A 23,837-nucleotide genomic window follows, 5' to 3' on the forward strand; every position below is an offset into this window, starting at 1 on the left:
TTTGGCAAGGTAAGCCATAATTATATGAGAGGTCAGGGGGAGGGAAAAGATGAAGTTGAATTTGTTGTTATTTCGATTTTATTCACAATACAGTATTTTAGAATTAATAATTATACCTTTAAGTAAAATGTATATACCCCTATTAAACAGCATGTATGAATGTAAACAATGTTACTCGTACATTTATATACCACTATTAAACAGTATTTATAAATGTAAACAATAATACTCACAAAGTTTATTATTTCGGAGTCGTAAAAATATCATAAAATACCCTCATAAATTCAACTTGTATCAAAAAAATAACATATAATAAATTGCTCAAAAATTGTTTACTACTTAGCAAAACATACAAAATATACATAAATGTCTTACCATAAGCTTTTATATTTAAGCTGAATTCTTCGAAATCTTAATCTTAACAAAATATTAAGCTGATTAAGCAACACACACTTAGTAAACTCTTTTACTTTATTTAAATAGTCATTCGATTTTATTCATAATTATTTTCTTTCGCTTCAAGAAATATTTTCAAGACATGCATTCATTAAAAGAAAACAATCGTATTTTCTTAAAGTATTATACTATAATCATTTTCTCAAAATGTTCGTCGAAAGATAAATCAACAAGTACAATATTTTATTTTATGTAGAATAAAACATTTAATAAGGAACAACAGCACTCAAAAGAAATAAAAATAATAAAAGATTTGACGTAAACACATCATAAATCATCGCTAGTCTAAACATTTCCGCGGGGGGAAAACATCTGCTGCTGTATGCAGAAGCGAAACTAATAAATTCTAATGAACAACGTCCATGAATATATTCAAACTTTAACATCAAAACATGTATTCAGTGAAACAATATTATTCACAAATTAATTTACTATGCGCATTAACATTTTAAAATAACAAATTACAATTCAAGAAATAACGTTTGGTTAACAGAAAGCCGTTTGCTTTCCTTTAGTACTCTTATGTAGTATCAATAAATGAGATTTCGATAAAGAATTTACATTTGCTTTAAGAAGCAGCTTATAATAAATAATCAGTTTAAAAGAACTTTAAACTCAGATTAAACAATAATGTAAACGAAACTTATCTTTTCCGTTGAAATTGTCCAGTTGATGATTCGATGTGCTAGCAGCACGGTATGACAATTTTAATTCCAGAATTGGTTTCCAGAATTTTTGACTAGTAGTCCACACCTGAAAAGAAACTGAGCCGATCTCCAGCAACTAAAAGTTAGATTCGGGAGTAAGGGCTTGTTAAAGCCAAACAGAAATTTTAAACATTTTGTTGCGCCATTTTGGATTCAAATTTCGTTGGGCGCCAATGTGATGTAGCCGTTCCTCAATAGACACTAATGCCGGCTAGCTTTAAAAGGATTTATTAACAGAGCACACAGGAACGGTTACAAACAAAAGAAATATATATAAAAATGAAACATAAACGAAATGGAACATCAAACATTGAGAATAACATAACATAGTAAGCTTTCATCATGGCGGCTGGAGGTCGACTGACGTTTTTTTTCATATCGCCACGAGATGGCGTTTAAATAAAATAGTTCGGTTACAGTTCATGAGTTCATGGCGTGAATAAAATAGTTCAATTACACTTAAATAGGTCTGTTACAAACCTGTGATATTTTTAATGAATTTGTATTTTGTTTTGCTTTTTAGGTTAAATATACTAGAGCGCAAAACTTAAGCAACAACTTCGTTTTTCTACATGCAACCATGAAATTGTTGAAAACAGCTTTATTGTGATCAGTACAATAAAAAGCCAACTCGGTAGAAAGGTGATGCATATACAAATATTAGCACCATCACGTCAGAAGATACATCAGGGCAAACACGTAATGCGAGGAATCAGTTCGAGTGGTGGAAGACAACTTGAAATGAAGAAGAAAGAAAAGGCATTTTCCAGGCATTAAAGTGAGACTGTTCGTGCAGTGTGGCTACAAAATAATATCAAGATACCTTTATACGTGGTAGAAGAATCGGCAAACTTGAGGAAAGGCGTAGTTTGACATTTGTCATCCAAAAGTTGATTGATAAGAGTGTTGCTTTACGACTTTGGAAAGCCTTCCAGACGACATGGAACAGCTTTAAGAAAGGTTGATGATGGTACGCCAAAGAAACCAACTGTGACTGATGAACAAGATTAACGCTGCGCAGGCGAAAAGCGATCGAAATCAGACAGTGGGCACATTGCTCAAATGTTGCGAAGGGCAACCGAACGACAGGTGTCCCGGTTTACTCTAGCCAGACGTCTTCTTAGGCCCATATCACACGGCGTTTCTTTCACACGAGCAACTGTTTCGGACAATTTTTCTGCTTGGTTTACTATTGAAAGAAAAACGTGCGACTTTTACCTTCCTTTCCAAAAAAATTGCAAGTTGTTCGTTTTCAACCAATCAGCTTCGAATGCTATCAGCTTGTTTGTAATGGGGAACCAGTTTTCCCTGTGTTAACCCCAAAGCGATTTATGGTGATTGGCTGTTGTGACAAAGCAGAAAAATTGTTCCTAACAGTTGTTCTTCCGAAACAAACCAACGTGTTATAGCAGCCTTAAATGTTGTCTATTTGCCCGCCATCCTGAGCGCTGCATACCTGTAAGAACTGCCCATCGGCGGCACCGTTTATAGTGATGTAGAGAATACGAAGACTGGGCACCCCATCAATGGAGATACGTCCACTTTACCGATGAGGGTCATTTCAATCTGAAAAACGCTTCTCGGCGTCAGCTGATACGGACAGAGGAAGGTACACGCATTTATCACATTTACATCAGGTAAAGAGACCGATGGGGTGGTACTAGCCTACTTGTATGAGGGGCATAGTGATGAACGGATGGAGTTATCCTCTCCACATGCGTCTTTTCCGGGGTGTCATTGGTCTCGACTTTGTTTTATGGATGACAATGTACGGCGAAACAGGATCATACTGTTGAGGAGCTCCTGCAAAGCGAGATATCCACAGAATTCATTTGCCAGCATGTTTTTTGGTTTAAATTCCATTAAAAATGGGCGGGATACTTTAGAGGAAATATCCATATGCCTTACCAAGTCTCTTTAGTTTGTTGTTCTTCCTGTTGACCAGACAGTTTTTTGTACCAATGGTATTCTGTTAATAAAGCCGCTAGCATGCGTTCCGTACTAGCTCTTGCAATTCTATTATCATTATCATACTGCTCGTCGTGTTACTTCTATAATGCAAAATATATTATGAAAGACTTTCATTTGCTTCTATAATAATGTAAAAGAACACCTCCATTTTCAAAAGGAGAAAGCAAAATTAACTCCATTTTTAATAAGAGAAAACAAAATTAACTGCACTTTCAAAAAGAGAAAAGCAAAAAACATTATTCCTGTATATTTATTAAAATATTACTGCCTCAAAATGTTTTTAAATACTAATTTGTTTGTCTGTTACTGTTAGTAAGAAATTTGGCATTCCGAATTTCTGAGGAAAGTAAAACAGTAATTGAATTTTAGAAGTTTCTTTTGTTTGAAGACATAACTTCCATTCATAAATCAATTTCTCCTAAAACAGTTTTCATTTAAATAAAGCTATCATAAATTAAACGCGACAGACTTATTTCTAATGCAATTAGAAAATTTGTAAAAGCATCGGTTCGAAATTCCACTTGAAAGCTCCGCTAATTATCCGTGAAATCCTTATTAACTAAATGTAAGATGTTTTATTTAATTGTCTTAATTGGAAAAGAATTTCCTGGATAATTAAATTCTGATGCAAGCTTTTATTACTTGAAGAGTTTCAAGAGATTTAATGTCTTTTACTACATCCCGTTATGTCAGTCAGTTTTAATAACATAATGCTAAATTATTTGACTTGGGAAATATTTATTTTAAGGATTTGGGTGGAATATATACCATATTTATAAGATATGTATACTCAGTTGAGAAATATTAATGATAATGCATCGTGTAAGCACATAAATATATTAACACATCTTTGTGAAAATTGTAAAAAAGAGCAGTTTTTACAAACTTATTTTTTAACTTGACTCACTCGAAATTTGTACATGCATTGTTGGTCGACGAGAGTGTGGTGAAGCGATTTCTTTAAATTCGATTTAAATTTTTCATTTGATGTTTTAACGATTTTTCGCAATCTTCATTTAACGAACTAACCAAAGCGGAAGAAATATTTTCAGTGAAACTTGTATGAAAATTTCACTTAAATTCTGAATTTTTGGCAATTTTTTAAAAATCACTCGATTTTTTTAGACTATTAAACGTGTATAATTTTAAAATCTCAACATGTAAAAATGTAAGATTAGGAAGTTGGCGTAGGTTTTAGACAAAATTCTATCGATTTTGAGGACAACCAGGCATAGGTCCCTCTTCATCAGGAGTAAAGAAATCTGCGCAGATTTTTGACATATTTTGGCAGATTTCTTTGCTTCTGATGAAGAGGGATCCGTATCTGCTTGCCTTCGAAATCGAAAGAGTATTGAATAAAATCTAAGGCAAACATAAGATTGTTTGTCTCCTAATTTTATGTTTTACGTATTTCTCTTGTCTTGGTCTAAAACACTGACAGATATAAAATTTTGAAATTTTCATTGATTGTAAAACAAACGTTTCGCCCTCTTTTAAAAACAGAAAAATAAAATATATTAATCGAGCAATTTTCTACATATTTTCAAAAATGTGTTGCAGTCTAAAGCAGAGGGGAGAAAAAAAGCGTTTCTCTCTGAAAAATTCCTTTTAGGTGAATATTCAAATAAATTTCTTCATTCTGTGAATGATGCTCAGATTTTCTTTCATGCTTAATCTTTTGATTTAATAATGACTACAAATTCATCATTGACAGCGTATAATTGAGATCAAAATATAGCAATAAAGTACAATTATAAAATATCTAACTTGGACACCACATGACTTCCTTGTACGGCCCATTAAATTATACAAATTTTTTCTGCATTTCATAATCTTGTGTTAGAATTTCATTAGAGATATATTTCTCATTCAATTAATTCAGTTCTCACTTCGCGGCAAAGCAAAAATATACAAAGATTGAAAATATTTTCATTAAAAATTGAAAGATATAGAAAAACATAACTGGAAGTTTATTTTTGATGCAACTGGGAAAAAAGACACTAAATTTGGAGCATAAATTGATTTAACTCACTATTCTACTAATAGTTTTACATGTAAATAAATGGCAGCCTTGTTAGGCTAACTTTTAAATTGTGGATAATTCTGAAATTATTACATGCATATTACATAAAGACATAAAACACTTAACTGGAATATAAGAAAAACATAATTTAATCACTTTTAAAGCAAAAAATGCGCAGTTTACCAACAACAGAAAACAAAAATTGAGCCGTAAAAGAGTGGGTATTGATATATATGTGTGTGTAACAAAAAATTAAAAAAATATATGCATAAGATAAATTATAATTTAAATTAGCAACGTATATTAATTTTCCCTCTGTAGTCAAAAAATAGTAATCTCTATTCTATTTGCACTGCGTCATTTCGAGATTAATCCATGGCACATGACTTTTACATAATTCGGATGATGTAAATGGAACCAAAATTAAACAGCCAATAATCATTTTACAGCAGTACTAATTATCCAATCAAAATGCATTGAGAACCAAAACTAACTCAGTCTGATTTAAGATTTCACCCTGAACATAACACATATACTTGCTTCGGCCTAGCTAGACTGCTGTCTGCTGCTTCCTTCTTGCTGCGAAGTTATCAAAAATTTAAACATCTTGAAATAGGCGCAAATAATTTGCCAAGTTGTTTGTGGGTGTAAAATGTTTAATGAAAATAAAATGAAGATTTAATGTGCCTCGGCTGCCAGTCTTCTATTCATTATGGATCACCATTTCTGTGTCATCAAAATTCCTGCTGTTTATTATTTCTAAGCTTGTTTCTGTTACATATCTGTCTAGGAATGTCATCTTTCTAACTAAGCCTCTTCAAGTTTTAATACAGAGAACCATCGTCAATCCTTTGCAAATTTCTTTCACCAAGTCATATTATTACATATAGATATATATACGTTTGGTGCGGCCGATTGCAGCCAAAAAGGGAGCTCCACAACTGCGTGTTATTGCAGTCCCATCTATAAAATTTCAATGTTCTACGGCTACTCGTTTTTTGAGTTATGCGAGATAAATACATCATGAAAAAATCTCTCTTGAATCCATTTTTATTCCATTTTATAACCCGATTTGGAAAAAAAGAGTCCTTTATTCTGACGTGTGTACAGATGTCACGCAAAAGCATCATTCAAATGGATTCGAAAGTGGACAAAATTGATATTTTCATTGAAATATCATACCCGAAATATTTCGCGATTACAATACTTCCTTTACTTCATACAAGGAAATGTACAATACAATAAGCCATTAAAATGCATATCATAAATAATGCACTAAACGGAAGAAAATAATTTATTATATATTTTAGTGGAAATAATAGCTTACATAATTCTATCTACAAACGTCTTCTGGAATTTATATCACATATATATATACTGAGAAGGAACTCGTGCCTGAGATAAATATCAAAATAAGCAAAAATCAGCTTTACGTGCTGTTTTGCATGAAGCTCCAGAGATTTCTAGAGAATCAGGTGATGAATTTACACTTCTTCAAGAACCTGAGTGATTGAGCGATAAAATCCCTAAACACTAGTACTTCGACCACGATTCAGATTCTCGCAACTGGTGGACTTCTTGGGGCATTCCGCGATATATTATGTGAATATGAAGCCGCTTCCCATAAAATATTCTCCACGAAGGCATTCTTTTCCACAGGCAAAGCGTTTGAATGCTTTGCAAATCCAGACTTCGAGTAGCAAAAGTTTAGTATGTGGACGTGGGCCAAAACCGGGACAAATAATCAAAATACACTGAAGGATGTATGGCCATCCGTGGAAAAAGAGGGAATTTAACTATAAGGCTACAGTTTTAAAGGCCTAGAGGAAAATTTAATCAAAATTAAGATTCTAACTAAATATAAATTTTTATGAATATGGAAGGCTTAGAAAACATAATTCAAAATTTAAGAAGTATACGTTTTAGATAATTTCAGGTATATTGAAATAAAAAAATATTATTATTCTTCCAAAAATAAGTGACTGTGGATGATTTAGTTAGTTATTTTCTTTCCTTGCGTGATTTCTGCAGTTTGACTTCGCAAACAATCCTATTACGTGAAATTCCGATGTCAAAATTAATTGGGCATCGTGTTGTAACCCTACTGATGATGACAGTTATAAGTTCCTCAAGAATTACTATCTAAAATAAGATCTTCGAAAGTTAACAAAGGATTTCATTAAGAGCACGAAAAATAAGTTCGAAGCTGAATTTGCAGAGAGATCAAACAATATCATAACGAAGCGAATGTATGACACAAAAAATAGTTAATATTTAGCTAGCTATTAAATAAATTCTAATGTATTAAAAATATAAAATAATTCCTCAACGTAAGACCATAGTGAATTACTTGAATATAATTAAATTAGCATGTATCCTTTGTACAGTATCAGCCTGGAATATAATCACATCGTACTGCGTATACCAGAAATGTTGCAAAACGAATAGCTTTGGCCAAAATGCATCGCGGTCTGCTTCTTTATGGAAGCGGCTCGAAAATCATATAGTTATGTAGCAAAATGTACCTGTATAGAATATTTTGATTATAATTTCTGAATGTGTTTGTTTCGTATAGAAACTCACGCCAGTAATAAAACACAGAATTCTCTCAAATTTCATTGAAAACGCAATAAAAAATCTGCTTACTCGTAAAATATTACTTAAATTTTCTAGCTAAAGCGAAATATGTCTTCCCTCAGACATTGGCATGATATGGAATAAAAATTAAGGGCAAGACTAGCGGCTGTCTAAGCAATACAAGATAGCAGTATGTTTAATTGATTACTTCAAAGATACTTCAGAAATAATATTTGAGACAAATACGGATATTTTTCAAACAATACTCTCTTATCTTCTTTCAGTACCGTAAATGAGAAAAATATGATGAAATTAAATAAATACGGGAATAAATCTTATAAATGCGTTAAATCAACACGTGAATGGTATGATATGTGATTGATAAGTGTGATTTTAATTTAGAGATAGGTTGTCAGACAAAAGTGTTATAGCCTGGAGTAGAGGCCTATAGGTATTATAGCCAGTTAGATTGTTGCACATTCCAACCAGTAACTGAAAATCGAAAAGACTTACATTTGTGCTTGTATTATTTTAATATGCGATCACAAGTCATGGGAAGAAGAAAATTCAGTTAATATTTTGTTTGTGTGTGTGTGTTTCATTGCTTTTACACTCAGCTGAGGCTCACTACTGCCACTAGGTGTAAAGTTTAACGATTTTAGAACAGTTCTCAAATTCGACAGTTTCTGATGCCATCAGATCCAATGGGCACAAAAAAATATATTAATTAAAACACTTCCTCTATCAATGAAAATAAATGAAAATGCATTAAATTACGCAGGTAATTAGCATTTAAAAATTAAGTTATTTTTGTAAATAATACAAAATGTTCAAATAATAATGCAATATCCAAGAGCACTAAAAAGTAATTCCTAAATTGGACCAATCATCATGCATCTCTGTCTAGTTGACCTCAGACTATTACTGATAATGGCCTCTGTTCTAGCAGTGTAATTATTTTTCTCAACACAGTATAATATCTATAGACACTCAAAAAGATTTCCGAATATGCTTTTTTTGAAAAAGCAAAATTAAAGACTTCCTAAAATTATTCTTTGTATTTTATTTACTTGCTTTTCAAAAACATGGCACTGTGAAACATTGTTTAACTAAATTATAAACGGTATAGTATCAAAACAGTACAGCATCAATTAAAACACTATAGTTTCAGTAGTTCCGAAAACCCAAGATGTTCGGTTTGGTTAAAATCAGCTTTTTACTGATTGAGTATTTGGTGATAAATACATAAATAATAGCACAAACGTACGATTTTATTGTACTTTATGAAAACCTTTATACGAGATTGATTATGTTACGTCGTACTTTATTTTATATGATTCAAAAACAAATTTACCATCACGTCGAAGCCGTTGAAAGTATAATTTATTTTTAACTGCATAATCGATTAAATTTTTTTCCTGTATATTTATTTTAAAAGAACTAAAGTTTTAAAAATATAAGTATATGCTTAAAATACGTATGCAATTTTATATTCAATCTTTTTTTTCAGATGCAATTTCGTATTGAATCAGTCACTGCCAGAACTTCATTATAAATAAGAAGGATAAGATAATCGATTTTGGAAAATAAATTTCAGTTTTAGGAAGAAAATTAATACACCGGAATTAATTCAGCATAAATGAATTTTCCGTAGATTGCGTTTCACCTTAAAAAAAACAATAATGAAGTTCTATAATCTTAAAACACTGCTGCCTGAAAAGATCTGTATGGGCAAAAAGGCAGAAATAATATTAAAATTGAAAATAAGGGTTAGATGCTCAACTTACGTCCTGTTTCGTCCAATTCCAACTGAACAGCATCTTGAAGACTGAGTGCTGCTTCTAATCTGTCATCATCGAACTGAAACAGAACTGTTATTTTACAATCTTTCATAAAATATTCTTGTACATAAGCGAATTTTTAAATAACTTAATGTTACATTAATGGTATATCAAGGTTAAAAGTAATCTTAATATACAATACGTTAAACTCATTCATTTACTTGCATTCAACACGTTAAATATAATGTATGTTACAATAATATACTAAAAGGAAGATCATCGAAACGGCAATGTTTCCAGTTTGCAAAATCAAAACATTTATGGAATTCCAACTTCATTCTCGCTCCTTCCATTAAATCTTCTTGAAATTCAAACTATTCCCAAATTTGTTCAATCTTAATATTTACGAAATTTCGCATTTGTAAATTATTTGACCACTAAAAATAACATAGCACAGTTTATCTATCAAAGTATTGCCGATATTAACGCGGTAACGTTGTCCCTTTCAATGAAATATTGCTGCTTGAGCACTTAACGTTTAACGTTCGTCATACGACGTCCCAACGGGAAATCTGAGATGACAGCAATGAATGTCCAACGAATAACTTATTTCACAAAGAAGTAGAAATTTTAAATTACGTTCCGGCAATCATGTCAACGGTGCTAAGCGCAAGCAAAAGCTTTTCCTCAGTATTTGACTCGTATTCAAATAACTTTATTTTTGCAAACGCAGAGTAGTGACTGATATATAAAATGAAAAAGACTATCGTGAAAATTTTACTTTCAACCGTAAGCGTTAACTTTTTTTTTTTTTTTTTTTTGTAGAAAAGAAGAAAAGTTAAAGATCTTTAACATAAAATTTTTGTTTCAAAATACTCTTGATTACTTTCTCTGCAGCATTAAAAATATGATTTCTTGGAAAATACAGATTTGTGGAATACAATTTTAATTCAGAGAGAGCGTGTTTTGAATATTTTATGGGTTTTAAAAAGAAATATCTGGTTCTTTGAATGTTTTCAACAAATGCGTCTTCACCATCCACATGCCCTGTGCTTTTGCCTTTAACTCTTTTACATCGAAGTCACCCAAAAGTCTCTTTTCCTTTGTTTAGCATCAATGATGCCAGAAACTGCAATCCTGTCCTAAGAAGAAACTGAGTGCAGTGGGGAAAGCGTATGATGATCACAATAGAAAAGTTGTCGCTTCATTTATGTTATTAACAAGTATGTTATTGTTAGCCCTATAGCATTCTACTTGGCATGGGAAAGGAGATTCTACGGACATATGTATGTATGTATACGGACATTTAAGATGTTTGCGTGAAACAGATTTTCGCTTCTACTGATGCCAAAGAGTCGATAGATATACTGCTCATTAGAACTGCCTGTATCACTACGCGAGGTCAAAGCAGATGATATGCCGAGTCAGCAACATTGGTGAAATTGACCTAAAATTTTGCAATATGAAGTTATGGTTTTGTTATTCCTTTTTTTTTTTTTTTTTTTTTTTTTTGTGCGCAGTTTTTGGAGTTTCAACAAAGATCAAGTTTATTTTGTTATTTGACTATTGTTTAAGAAATAAAATATGAATTTTAGCAATGCAGGAATGATAGATAATAGGAACACAACTCGAATATTATGCGAACTGCTTTAAGTGTTCATCTGAATGTCGTACTAGAAGTAATTTTTAGTAAACTTCGTTTACAATAACAATTAAAAATGCAGATTAACACTTCACTCATGTTCTTCATTAATACTTCATTAAATACTTCATTCATGTTCATCAATCTGCATTCAGTGCTTTTTCACACACAAAAAAAACTTTTTTCATATTCACAGACAATTAAAATAAGCGTATTGATGATGTAAAGTGTAAGATAATCTATGTAAAGTGTTAATAATTGATCAATTCGTGCCGAAAGGATAAAAAAATATTTCGAAGACACAGTTGATGCAACCATTGAATAGAATATTTCCCACATGAGAGTCTGTCAAAGTCCAGGTTCAATTGTTCACAGTTATGAATGGTAGGCGTTACTAACGAGAATGATAAAATAATTATGAATCATGCAAAATATCCATGATACTATCTGCGTTAGCAGTGTGATGAAAGAATGAATTCGTCTCTAATATTCACTACTACATGCTATCAAGGTTCTTTGGCATAACATCATGATGTTCAGAATTAAGAATTCATTTGCCTGGCAGAACACGAAAGCATGACCTGAAAATTACAATTATTGGATCTCTGATTTTAGGTATCAGACAGCAGTTAAGCAAAACTTTAGAAAATATACAAATACATTTTTAAAAGGAATTACGTACTGAAGTTTGTTTTTATTTTAACAATCGTTTAAGAGCTGTTTTCTTAAAAATTTGGGGTTATTGTTATTTGTTATTTACATGCTCGATTGCTTGCCTGTTCGGGTTTTCTTCCTGGCTTTTAAATCTTCGCAAATAGTAGAATATTAAGCTTGGTTATAAAATTACATAACCATTCACAAAATGTTTTCGAAATATATGAGCACTTTTTCATGTCATGAAATTTGTTCTTATAGGTTTAATCAATTTTTTGGCAATGATCTTCAAACTGTACTCGACCGATTATCATGCAATTGCTTTAGGAATTGCACTTGTTATGAACCGAAATCGAATGAATTTTTAACATCAGGTGGATAATAAAATTGCACACCTAAAATAATTAATATTTTTTTTATTTTGATTATTATTTAAATAACAAAGTAAATGTTATTGAACTCGTAGAGTTATAAGGTTTTAAAGCAGGAGACTTGAAAAATGATCAATGCCCTACTCGGACTCAAACCTGGACCTCCTAAATAAGCACCGATTGTGCTACCGTTGCACCACGATGGAAGGAGGAAAAAGTACCTTATATACTCTCCTTTCTAAAGGGCGACTAGCGACGAGGGGACCCTATCGCCAAATCCTGGGGGCGATGAATTATCGTTCACCACCATGTTTAGTTCGAGCGCCACTGCAGAGTCATTGGGTTATTTTGAAGCAGGAGAGATGAAAAATGAGCAATGCCCTTTCCAGGACTCGAACATGGAACTCTCGAATACGCGCCAAATGTGCTACCGTTAGACAATGAAAGCGTACTGGAAAGCGGCAGAAAATATCTTATAAATTATATTATTTATTTTCTTTTCATCTTCCTTATAAACTGTTAGCAATATTGTTATATGTTCAATGCTTTTAATCCTTACTTTCCTACTAATAGTAAACGTGTGACAATTTGTGTACTGTTCTATGACTTCGATAACTGTCACAAGCCCTTCCCTCCAGATGGTTATGCAGATTTTAAGAAGAGTGTAAGGAATAAACGGTTAAGTGGAACAGGTAGTCGATCAGTTGGTCGATCGCTTGCTTTTGTCTATATTTGGATGTCTGTTGGAGTCCACGGCGGCCGAAATCGGGTCATAAACGTGGCTGATCATAATACTCGTAATGGAACCACTGGAAGCTGTAGCCGTTGATTATTCGCGTTCGAGTAAATAACGACGAGAGAAAAAGTTCCAATTGAAATCGGTAACCTTGAGATTTTATGGCTAACTTGATAAAAAAGTGGTAAATTGTGGTTACTCGTAGGGTTATTTTTGAAATGTGAATTTTTGTTTCGTTAAATACACTGTTACCCTTATATTTTTTATTATAATGCTTAAGAAGAGACTCATTAATTTTTTTTTATGTTAAATGCCATTATATCTCTGCCTGCATGCAATTATACCTTCCATTTCGATAATTCGGGAGAGGAAGTAAGTGGCACTTAGTATTTAGATTCCATATCAGTCATATTAATCCAACCATCTTAACGCAAACACAAAGCAAGGAGAGTACCATAAATATTTCACCAAAAAGAAATTATAATTTATGGGTTCCTCATGTAAACAAAGTTTAAAGAGCAGTACACTAAAGTAATAATTTTTAATAGATGATTAATTTTCCTCATTAAGATAATCATATTTTGAGCAATATTTTTCTACCAGCTTCTTCTAAGTATTCGGCAATTTTTCTCAACTAATTAAATGAAAATTTTGGAATGTTTGATTTTTTTTAAATTTTAGATACGTAATAATTAAATATTAAATCGATGTACAAAAAAGTATTCCTTCACGTACATCTACATCTTATACGACCTCAAGCATTATTATTTTCGATCCAAGGGGAATTTAAGTAATTCGTCATCATTTTTTAGAGCTACTCAACAATGATGAATAAGAAGTAAGCCATCATTCATCATCTCGTAATATCCGTCGTATCTGCCACTCCATTGTTACACTGTCATAGAAATAACGCCACTTGGATAGAAATTGACGGATGGGAAGAAAATGAGATACACAGTATAAAGCGGGAAAAAAATTCGTAGCTACTCAAAACTCCAAGAAGATGGAATTCTTCTTTTTAAAAATAGGAATCTATGCAAGGAAATAATTGAAACATGAGCAGAACATATATTTTGAATGAACATCATAAATATCTCTTTCTTAAATTTAATTCTTAAAGACCTTATTTACAGTTCAAGAAATTTTTAAAGTAAATTTTACTTTAAAAGACAACATTTTGTTTTTACTATTTACTTATTTTTCTATTTTACTTACTAGCTGTATCGTAATTTTTGGCCATAAATAGAAGTACCGTATTTTTATGGTAAAAAATAATGCATTGAAAAATTATTTAAATCCATAATTTGAAAACTATTCATCTGAAAAATTGTTTTATTTTGCCTATGTTTAAGTTTCAATTGGTGTTTTGATGAGTCATTGGTGTTTGTCATTTGATGAGTCATTGGTGTTTGTCATTTGATGAGTCATTGGTGTTTTGATGCCTTCGTCGGGACTCGAACTAGACCTCTCGAATACGCCCCAAGCTTGCTACCGTTACACCACAAAGGCATGCTGGAAGGAGGGAGAAAATAACTTCTACAGTCACCAACTAAGTATTTTCTGGATATTGCAACTAAGAAACAGTTATATTTGGTGCAAATAAAATATTTGAAAATAAGCTTAATCCAATTACCTTAATTTGCAGATAATCTATTCGAACACTTGTTTTTCATTTTTATCATAGCCAGATTTCAATCTAATTTTTACTGATTTCACAATAGGACATGAAGGCGAATCTACTGAGACATATTTTGAGCGTATTTCAACAGTTTTGCCGTCATTTGCTAATCGTGAATTTTGGATGTAAATATCCCATGTTTCATGAAACTATGTAAGCGAAAAATTAAGATGGCATATGACCAACAGGCATTCGAACGCATAACCAATCAAGAACATTTTATATAAAATTCCATTCCCCAAAGTGATATCTTCTCAATTTTTCCTATGTGTATAGTAAATTAAAAACTATTTGCTCTAGAAAAGTCCAGCATTATTTCATTCGGAATAAACAGGGCGACTATGACTACATTCCAAGTAAATAGGCCCAAATTTACTATGAGAAATGGCCTGTTTTACAAAATCCAGATTAGCCAATTGACCACGAAAAATATCTATTTCATTGCAGACCTGCTTTCATCTAATCCTTCTCTGTAAAGCATACTTCAGTACGTGTTCATCAGTGCTATAGACAGCTTTCGTCAACAGTGCTTTCCGTTTTTGTGGAGACGGAAATGTTTAAAATATACATAACAGAAGGGAATAAAGTTTGGTACAAATTATAGTTCTAACTAAGTGATGGTTTAATACACATTTAAAACCATAACGTGCAATTTACGTTTATTTCTTTGACACTAATATATTTGAAAATAGTCACAACAGTTTAGGAAAAGGTTATTTTTATCAAATCATTAATATTTTGATAATATTTGAACAAAAAAGCCCTTGTAGTTTGTTTACTTTTTTCCGAATCTAGCATTTTTACATTAAGTAATTCAAAATTTTAAAAAAGTAAACTTTTCATAGTGATATCTTATCGCAAAATTTCGTGTGGTCAGAAAGAATTTTAAATGTTAGTTTTCCCAAGTTTTCTCATATTGGGAGAAAATGTACATGCAGATGTTGTTGGACTGATAGTTGCATTATGTTTATGTATTTATATAAAGTAAATTTAAAATATCAGACATCTAAAATGCACCTATTATACCTAATCTGCCAAAAATCGTAGATTAATCTAACCGATTTTAAATGTAAACAGCAGACTTAACCAATTAAATTTGACTTAAACACAAATCCTAGTTCCTTATATTTTTAGTATTTCATTTAATTTTTAATACCGAAATGGAAGTGTAACACCAAGTGGCGTACTGGCATTCACGAATAAAGTATATAATTTAACACTAGATTTATGTTAATTTTTGTATACCTATATTTACGGACAACCCATGTAGGAAACCATATATTTAAAAAAACGATTAATTAAATTTTAAACTGCTTACAATCTTAACTACCGATAACCATCAATTTGTCAGATTTGTAGTTGTTTTTATTGATGCAAAAACATTACTGTAGTTTAGATGTGCAGCACAATCTTAGATGATATTAACTATTCTCTTCAGCAATTAAATATCTCAATCTGGTCTTGAAGATCTCGTTTATCTCAATCCCCGTTACTCTTGAAGATGCTAATACCATTGCCATAATAAGGATTCAAAGAGAAATGTATTAAGAAAGACCATCAGAGATGTGAGATTGATGCAAACAGGGAGGTCCAAAGACCCTTACTAGATTGAGAACCCGCCATTTTAGAGGAGAGAAAATTAATGAGGATGGTACCAGATCATGCAGAACTTGCAGAAACTGCCCTGAAACGGAGCTCTCTCTAAAACACATTTTCACCTATCCGGCAATACTTGCAGTGCAAAGCTTAGGGGAATTTGCTTTCCAGAGAGAGCTGTATAGTGAAAATATAGTGGAACTGGCAAAAGCTGTGATTTTTATCGCATGGATCCATTTGTCTTCTCAAAGGACACGACACCAACTAACCAACCAACGAATTCATTACTCTTCTTAAATTAATCATGATGACCAAAGAAGCTTATTTTATCAGAATAAACTATAACTTTCCTCTATTTCTATAATGATGTTGTTAATACACATAATAATCTAATACTTTCTTCTCGCTCGTGTCTACTCGCACTAACTGAACCCCATCCTAAAAGGTCTTGACAGATTGACTGGAACTCAATAACTGCGGACCATTCCTTAGGCTTAAGTCTTATATTTCATGTTTACGCTTTAGGCACATACAACTGAAAAATAATCACACGTGACATATTCCCGGCTTGGCGAACCGTAGTGAATTGATATTGGATTCGAAGTTATTGAAATTTACTTTCGTTGAATTCTGATTTTTTTACTGTAGAGACATTAGGGTTTTTGAAGCAGGAGTGATCAAAAATGAGCAACGCCCTCGCCGGGAATCAAACCACGGACCTCTGGAATACGCGCCCAGCTTGCAGAAGGCATGCTAAGAAGGCGGGAGAAATACTTTATTTCTTTACCTAAAAACCTCAGCCCCCCTTTAAAGGGCAACTGGGGTTTTTAGGGAACCCAAGCGCCAAATTTTGAATGTGGAGAATCATCATCCACCACTCTTTTAGTTCGGGCGCCACTGTAGAAACATTAGGTTATTATGTTTTAAAGCAAGAAAATGGCGGACAACGATAGAAGATGCCAGTATGAGCAACGAAGCCAATTTGGTGTGAGCAAAGGCCACAGCGGAGGCAAGAACAAGGCTACGGAAACAAATCAAATCAGTGGTCAAAGAAACCCGAAAATTCAAATACAACCGGCGAACGTCCACAGTTCAGTAGTAAACCAGACAGAAAGTATGAAGGTCAACCGAAAAAGAAGGAAGGCTGGAAAAAAATAATAAAGAAGATTTAAACTGAAACGGATTTCTGCTGGCGGGAGGGTGCGGAAATCCCAAGGCCAAGCAAACTCCTCTATCATCAAGCTCAATACAGTCATTGTGAAAAATTTAGTTCTACCCAAAATTGAAGCTCTAGTGGACAACATCCCAGCTACTGCTCTCCTGGATACAGGCGCTCAGTGCAGCTTCGTGTCAGAAGATTTTTTTTTAAAATATTTTCGTAGATATAAGTGCTACAGTACGGATGGTACGACGGGTGATAGCCGGCTAGGGGAAAGATGTAAGTGTAAAGTAACCTTATATATCCGGACTAAGAACGAGCAGGTAAAAACTATGTTTCTTATTGTAAGAAATCTTGAGACTTACATCATTTAGGGGATAGATTTTCTTTCAGTATCTGCAGCGCAACTAGAGTTTCAACAATCATCACTTAAGTTATCCATGAAGCCAGTCCCAGAAGTGAAAGCGGAGTTCCCCACAGTAAATCTAGCACATGCTAATCGAAGAAAAAGAAAAGATGTGCCAAGTGGTAAGTGAATTTTCTACTTTGTTTAGCGATATTCCTGGTTTTATACAAGTAACACATCACTCAATAGATACTGGAGACTCACAACCAGTTAGGCATAAGCCATATCCGTATGATGAATCTAAAGAGAAAATTATCGAATGACATATTAAAGATACGTTAGATAAAATGATAATCGAGCCAATTTCCAGTAGTTATGCCAGTCTCGTGGTTCTATGTAAGAAACACAAAGAATACCCAGTTACTCACCCGAAAAAGTGGCATTTTACAATAGACTATCGCAAGCTCAATAGAGTTACAAAATATCCGGCGTACCCATTACCCATTATTGAGGAAATCTTTAAGAAATATAACTTCCACTAGATACATAACCACACTAGATTTAACATCTGGATATTTTCAAATAAGCATAAGCCTGAAGATGTAACTAAAACTGCTCTTATAATTAAGTCTGGCACATATGCATTTTTGCGCATGCCGTTTGGCCTGTCGGGCCGCCAGGAACATTTCAACGTTGTATGGACACTGTTTTAACCCTTTGCGGCATAATGTGTCCAGTCTGGACGCACCTAAAAATTTCCTTCTGTACGCACAGAAAAATTGAATGAAAAAGGATTTATAGGTTACTAAATTAATTAAGGATTTATAGGTTCAAAGAAATTTTAGGGTATGAAAGGAGTAGTTTGAAAAGAAACTTCCATGTTATTTTCTTGGCTGTATGCTAATCTCCTTATTCTATATTAGTTTTAAATGTTTACCTTAAAATCTTGCCTAAAATCAAACGTCGAACCCTAGGTGTGCCCACACCAGGCTCACCGATAATCTAGGACAACTGAGAGTCTGTATTCTTTGTTTCTCCGCATCTCATCGGTCAGTTCATTGACAACAATGCTCGTCTCAGCACTCTTTTCGGAGCTCTATTCAATCAGCGTGCCATTTTGGGAACACCCACAGAATTAAAACGATAAGTGCTATCTTCACAAAATTTTACTTGTGTACTCCTCTAGGCCTAATTAGACTGCTTACCTTTTTTTTTTTTTTTTTGGTGTGTATCAAAACTCAGATTTTAAAAGGTAGCGTGCCAGAAAGGCTTAAGATCCGTCCTAGGGAAGAGAACTTTTATATACACTCATGTCCATAAATTAAGGATAATGCAAAATCAGGCAAAGGAAGAGTTAGAAGCAAAACAAATTTGACTTATTTGTAAAGCTTATTTATTAAACAAAAGGTAAAGATCAAAAAAAGGTACTATATGTTTGATATTACTAAAAAAAATTAGCAAATTTTTTCTCCCTGGATCAAATTACAAAAATAAACCTATTTACAAAAGACCAATATTACATGATTGGTATGATTGTTAATACGCTGTATGTCTCCCAGACGATGCAATACAGTCCGTACAACGTCTAGGCATGCTGAGTATCACATTATCGATCTGATCTTGGGGGATATTACACCACTCAAAAAGCAATGCTCTCCAAAGTTCCGGTAGACATGTAGGAGGAGGTTGACGGGCTGCAACTTGTCGGCCAAGCATGTCCCACACGAACTCTACTGGATTCAAGTCCGGTGAGAATGCTGGCCAGTTCATACGGGTGATATCCTCCGACTGAAGGCATTCGCTTACGGTGTTTGCACGGTGAGGACGTGCGTGTTCATCCATAAACACAAATTGTGCGCCCATGGCGCCCCGAAACAAACGTACATGTTGTTCCAGAATGACGTCCCGATAGATTTGGCTTGTCATGGTACCAATTTGAACATGCAGGTGAGTTCTGGAACCCAGAATAATTCCATCCCAAACGAGCACTCCTGTACCACCGTAACGGTGTCGTTCAATGATGTTTTCTTGGTGCTAAGGGGTACCTGGAGCTCTCCATATGAACGTCCGGCGAGAATTAGACTGCAAGCTAAACCTGGACTCGTCGGAAAACATCACACAAGCTCACTATTGCGGTGTCCACAATGCATGCTCTCTACTCCAGGCTAACCTCAGGCGACAGTGAGTTGCAGTAAGTGGAACGCATGTGACAGGTCTACGAGCATATAGACCAATCTGCCCTAAGCGTCTGTGCACGGTCTGCCTTGAAATTGTTGTACCAGTGGCTGAAGAGAGCTGACGACACAGGTATGAGGCTGTGCTCCGCCTGTTTCTTTTGGCAGTAGCTGCCAAATACCGATCCTCATTCGGCGTTGTAACTAGGGCGACCTGTGCTGTAACGTTTACTCATATTACCATCATCTTGGAATCGTTGCCAAAGCATGGAGATGACACTCTGGGCAATTTCAAGTTCGTCTGATACTTCCAGTTGGGTACGCCCACATTCCATACGGCCGATAATTCTACCACGTACAAAATCATGCAAATGCGTCCTTTGTGTCATAACTATTCGGTTATTGCACTGAAATGCTTATAAAGCGCCTGCAAACAATTTTACTTCTTTGCCTGTATTCCTTATATATCACTCTCTTACACTCTCGTCATTGTGACGTCCCATCGGTGTCATCTGGTTACTTCCTGAAATTTGCATATGAATTCTTGAAGATGTGTGTAGTGATTTTACAGGTGATATATTTATTTTAGAGTTCGATTTCCGCGTGACTCCGAGTTATCCTTAATTTATGGACATGAGTGTATTTGGATGACATTATTATCCCCAGTGATAATTTGGATCAACATATAAAAGATTTAGGAAATATGTTTCCGTTGTTAAATGAGGCCGGTCTAAATGTTAATGTTGATAAGGGCAAATTTGCAGCTAAATAATTGCGTTATTTGGGGTATAAAATTTACCAGAAAAGAATTGAAACAGATAAATCAAAAATAATTGCCATTCAAAATTAGCCGTCGCCAAATGCTGCGAAAAAATTATCTTCTTAATTAGGAATGTGTTCCTACCACAGATCCTTCATAAAGGATTTCCCCACTATTGCCGAACAGCTATTAAAATTAAAATGAAAGAAGACAAAATTCTTCTGGACAGTCGAAGCTAACAAAAATTAAAACAAGCGTTAACACAAGCCCTTGTTTTGAAATTTCCCGAAAATGGCGAAAATTTAGATATTGCGGCAGATGCGTCGGGTTACGCCATATACGCGGTACTTTCCCAAAATTAGCAGCCCTTGGTATTCTTTAGTCCTACTTTAAATGATACTCAAAGGAATTATTCCGCAACTGAGAGACTGCTCGCCACACGCACGCTTTTCAGTCAGTTGCTCTCCGCCTTTAAGGCCAGAAATTTAGTCCTCTTGATACTGAAGACGTATTGTAGTTTTCCTGCATTCGACGTACTACATACGTAAAGATTAAAAGCCCAATTGTCGCTTTAATAATCTTTGTAAAGCATTTGAGTTTAGTTCTTACTTAATTTAGTTAGTTTGTAGTTCTTATTTTTTACATTCAGACTCTAAGTACTGGCTTTTGTATCCCGAAGTGCAAGAGTAACTGTAAACTGTGAAGAATAAAGGCTAATTAAACCCTTCCCATCTGTGTCTATCTTCTACAATTTCAGCGAACATAGTTTAAAGTAATCTCACTGCTCGACATAAGGACGCCAACAGGTTGGAAGACCAAACACCAAAGCAATTAGATGAAATAGTAGTCCTGATAGTACGTTCTACAATTTTTTAATTTGTCAGGAGAAAAATAATTTTATTAAACTTTTAATTTTATTAAACTTCTGGTTTATTACCATTAATTAACAAACTAGCTTACCCGTCATTTTGACGGGTATTTTTAGAGACAGGTATACATTGCCCAAAACTCTGAAATTAAAATGCTGAAATGGAAGTAAATATGGGTGTGTATTCGTCGCATTACATCGATAATTGTCAGCATAAATTAGAAAAGTATGAAAATATACTCATTAAATCCGAAATCTGTCAAAATAACGACCCGTAAATCTAGTGTTAAAGCAGGCTGGGTTTAAATAATCAATTGAAGCTTTGAGCTAAACTAATTACTGACTGTTGAGGGTTATGTAGTAAATATAAGATCATCAGTTCCAGTCTTCTGATGAAGCTGTAGAAGTAACAAAGGGCACTATGTGTACATACTTAGTTTATGATCAAGTAATATTTATATTCAAGAAATGATTTCAAGTTCTTGTACAAGTTCAAGTACACTAATGTTGAAAATATTTCAAGAAGAAATTCGGAAAACTGGAAATTTATGGTTGTTTATAGAATGGCATGATTAATTTTAATTTAACATTTTGATAAGTTGTTATTTTCGTAATTATTAATGATTCAGACTATAATATTATAACTTTCTCTTTTCCTTTTCCCAGCTTTGTTCAGTGAATTTTTAGTTTGGTAATTTTAAAAGTGAAAATTTTAATGATATAAAAGTTAAACGTTTTTGGAGGAGTACACTAAGACCAACAATTCTTTTACATGCATTTTAAGTGAAAGTTATAAGGTATTTACTCCATCCTTTCCGCAGTCCTTCATGGTGTAATTAGAAGCACACGCTATGCTTATTAGAAAGATCGAGGCGTTCGAGTCCCGAAAAGAGAAATAAAAAGTTTTCATGTCTCCTGCTTTTAAAAAAAAAAAAAAAAAAAAAAAAAAACCTAATGAATCTGCAAAGTTAAAAGAGAAATTTTAAAATTTATTTTATGCAAAACGTTTATGTACTAAAAAAAACATATTATTACCGAAAAATGAATGACGGTATTTACACTTTTCGTGGACTTTATGCTGACTATAAAGATCAAGATGTCATAGGTGTTATTGCTGCCGCTGATATGACTCTCAAATATGAACGGCAGCAAAATAAAACTCGGGTTAGGAATTCAAAAAAATTTCACTTAGTGGCAAGAAATAAGAAGTAGTGTAAATTCAAAAGAATCCAATTAGAGAAATTTCATAATTTACTTTCAAATATTTAGCTTTATTTGGAATTATGTGCATGAAAAAGTGTTGTTGCTTGCATAATGGCCCCGTAATGGATTGAATGCATAGAGTACCGATAACAGCTTGATAAAATTTATCTTCCCCATAGAAACTGTAAAGAACGCTCCTGAACTCTCTACTAGAAAGACCTATGATGCTCTTGACTAGAGAGAACGTCGTTAGCAAACTCCTCACACTACGAGTACTATAATTCATTTTAACACCTTATTTAAAGAACTGTAAATGGCAACGACTTAACTGAGAATTACGCATGCGTAAAGAGATGAGATTTCTGTGATACGCCTGTGAGAGAGAGTTTGGGAAGCTCCGCCAGCGAGCTGAGGTGTGGAGACTAAATTTGTCCAGTGATGACGAGTGCTATCTTCGCTAACGTCTCTGATCGTGTCACCAACTCGGATGTGTACTCAAGTTTTTCTAAATGTATTAATTAAATGTTGTATCTGTGTTATGTTGTGTAATTAAAGTGATGCATCACCAATACCAGTGTTGATTCCGTTCCCACTGAAGCATCCACGACGTCACAGAACACTTCACAATTCCGGAATTTTTCCCAAAAGTGCTCTTACAGCTCTTCTCAGTACGACAAAGCCTAATAATTAGTTATCGCTTCAAACTGCAAAGAACATGAACAGAAACGCTATAAAAGGCCTTTGTGCGTAAGCTCGTTCAGTAATCTCTGAATAGTCTCAGCAGTCTTATAAAGTCATTAAGATATTTTTAATACCGGAGACATGGAAAATGTGCAATTCCCTCGCCGAAACTCAAACCTGGACCTTTCGAATACACGTCGAGTGTGCTACAGTTACACCCCGAAGAATGCAAAAAGGAAGTAGAAAATTGCAAGAAGGTTAGCACTCCCCTTGACAAAAATACAGAATGGCCTCTGGGACTTATACCAGCGGTGCCCAAAGTGGTGCTCGCCGATCGTTTTGTATGTGCTCGCCAGCCCGATTAGGTACTATGAACAAAAACTATTTTAAAAATAACCATTCATTTATATTTCTTAATTGTTAAAATATGGTAAGCATTTAATAGTCATAAGAG

At 33.8% G+C, this 23,837-nt stretch overlaps 1 protein-coding gene across 1 annotated transcript in view; it reads right to left on the reverse strand.

The window, feature by feature from the left end:
- The window catches only part of LOC118184848 (corticotropin-releasing hormone-binding protein-like), a 189,327-nt gene that overhangs the window by 60,105 nt on the left and 105,385 nt on the right, over nucleotides 1–23,837 (reverse strand). The window contains exon 2 of the mRNA XM_085825994.1: nucleotides 9,522–9,594. Within this exon, the coding sequence (XP_085682120.1) occupies nucleotides 9,522–9,594 (73 nt within the window). The remainder of the gene's footprint in view (nucleotides 1–9,521; nucleotides 9,595–23,837) is intronic.

Source organism: Stegodyphus dumicola, chromosome 1 (genome assembly GCF_044657685.1).
Source record: "Stegodyphus dumicola isolate Sdum_Otavi_A_Nest chromosome 1, ASM4465768v1".
In the NCBI taxonomy this organism is placed as follows: domain Eukaryota; kingdom Metazoa; phylum Arthropoda; class Arachnida; order Araneae; family Eresidae; genus Stegodyphus; species Stegodyphus dumicola.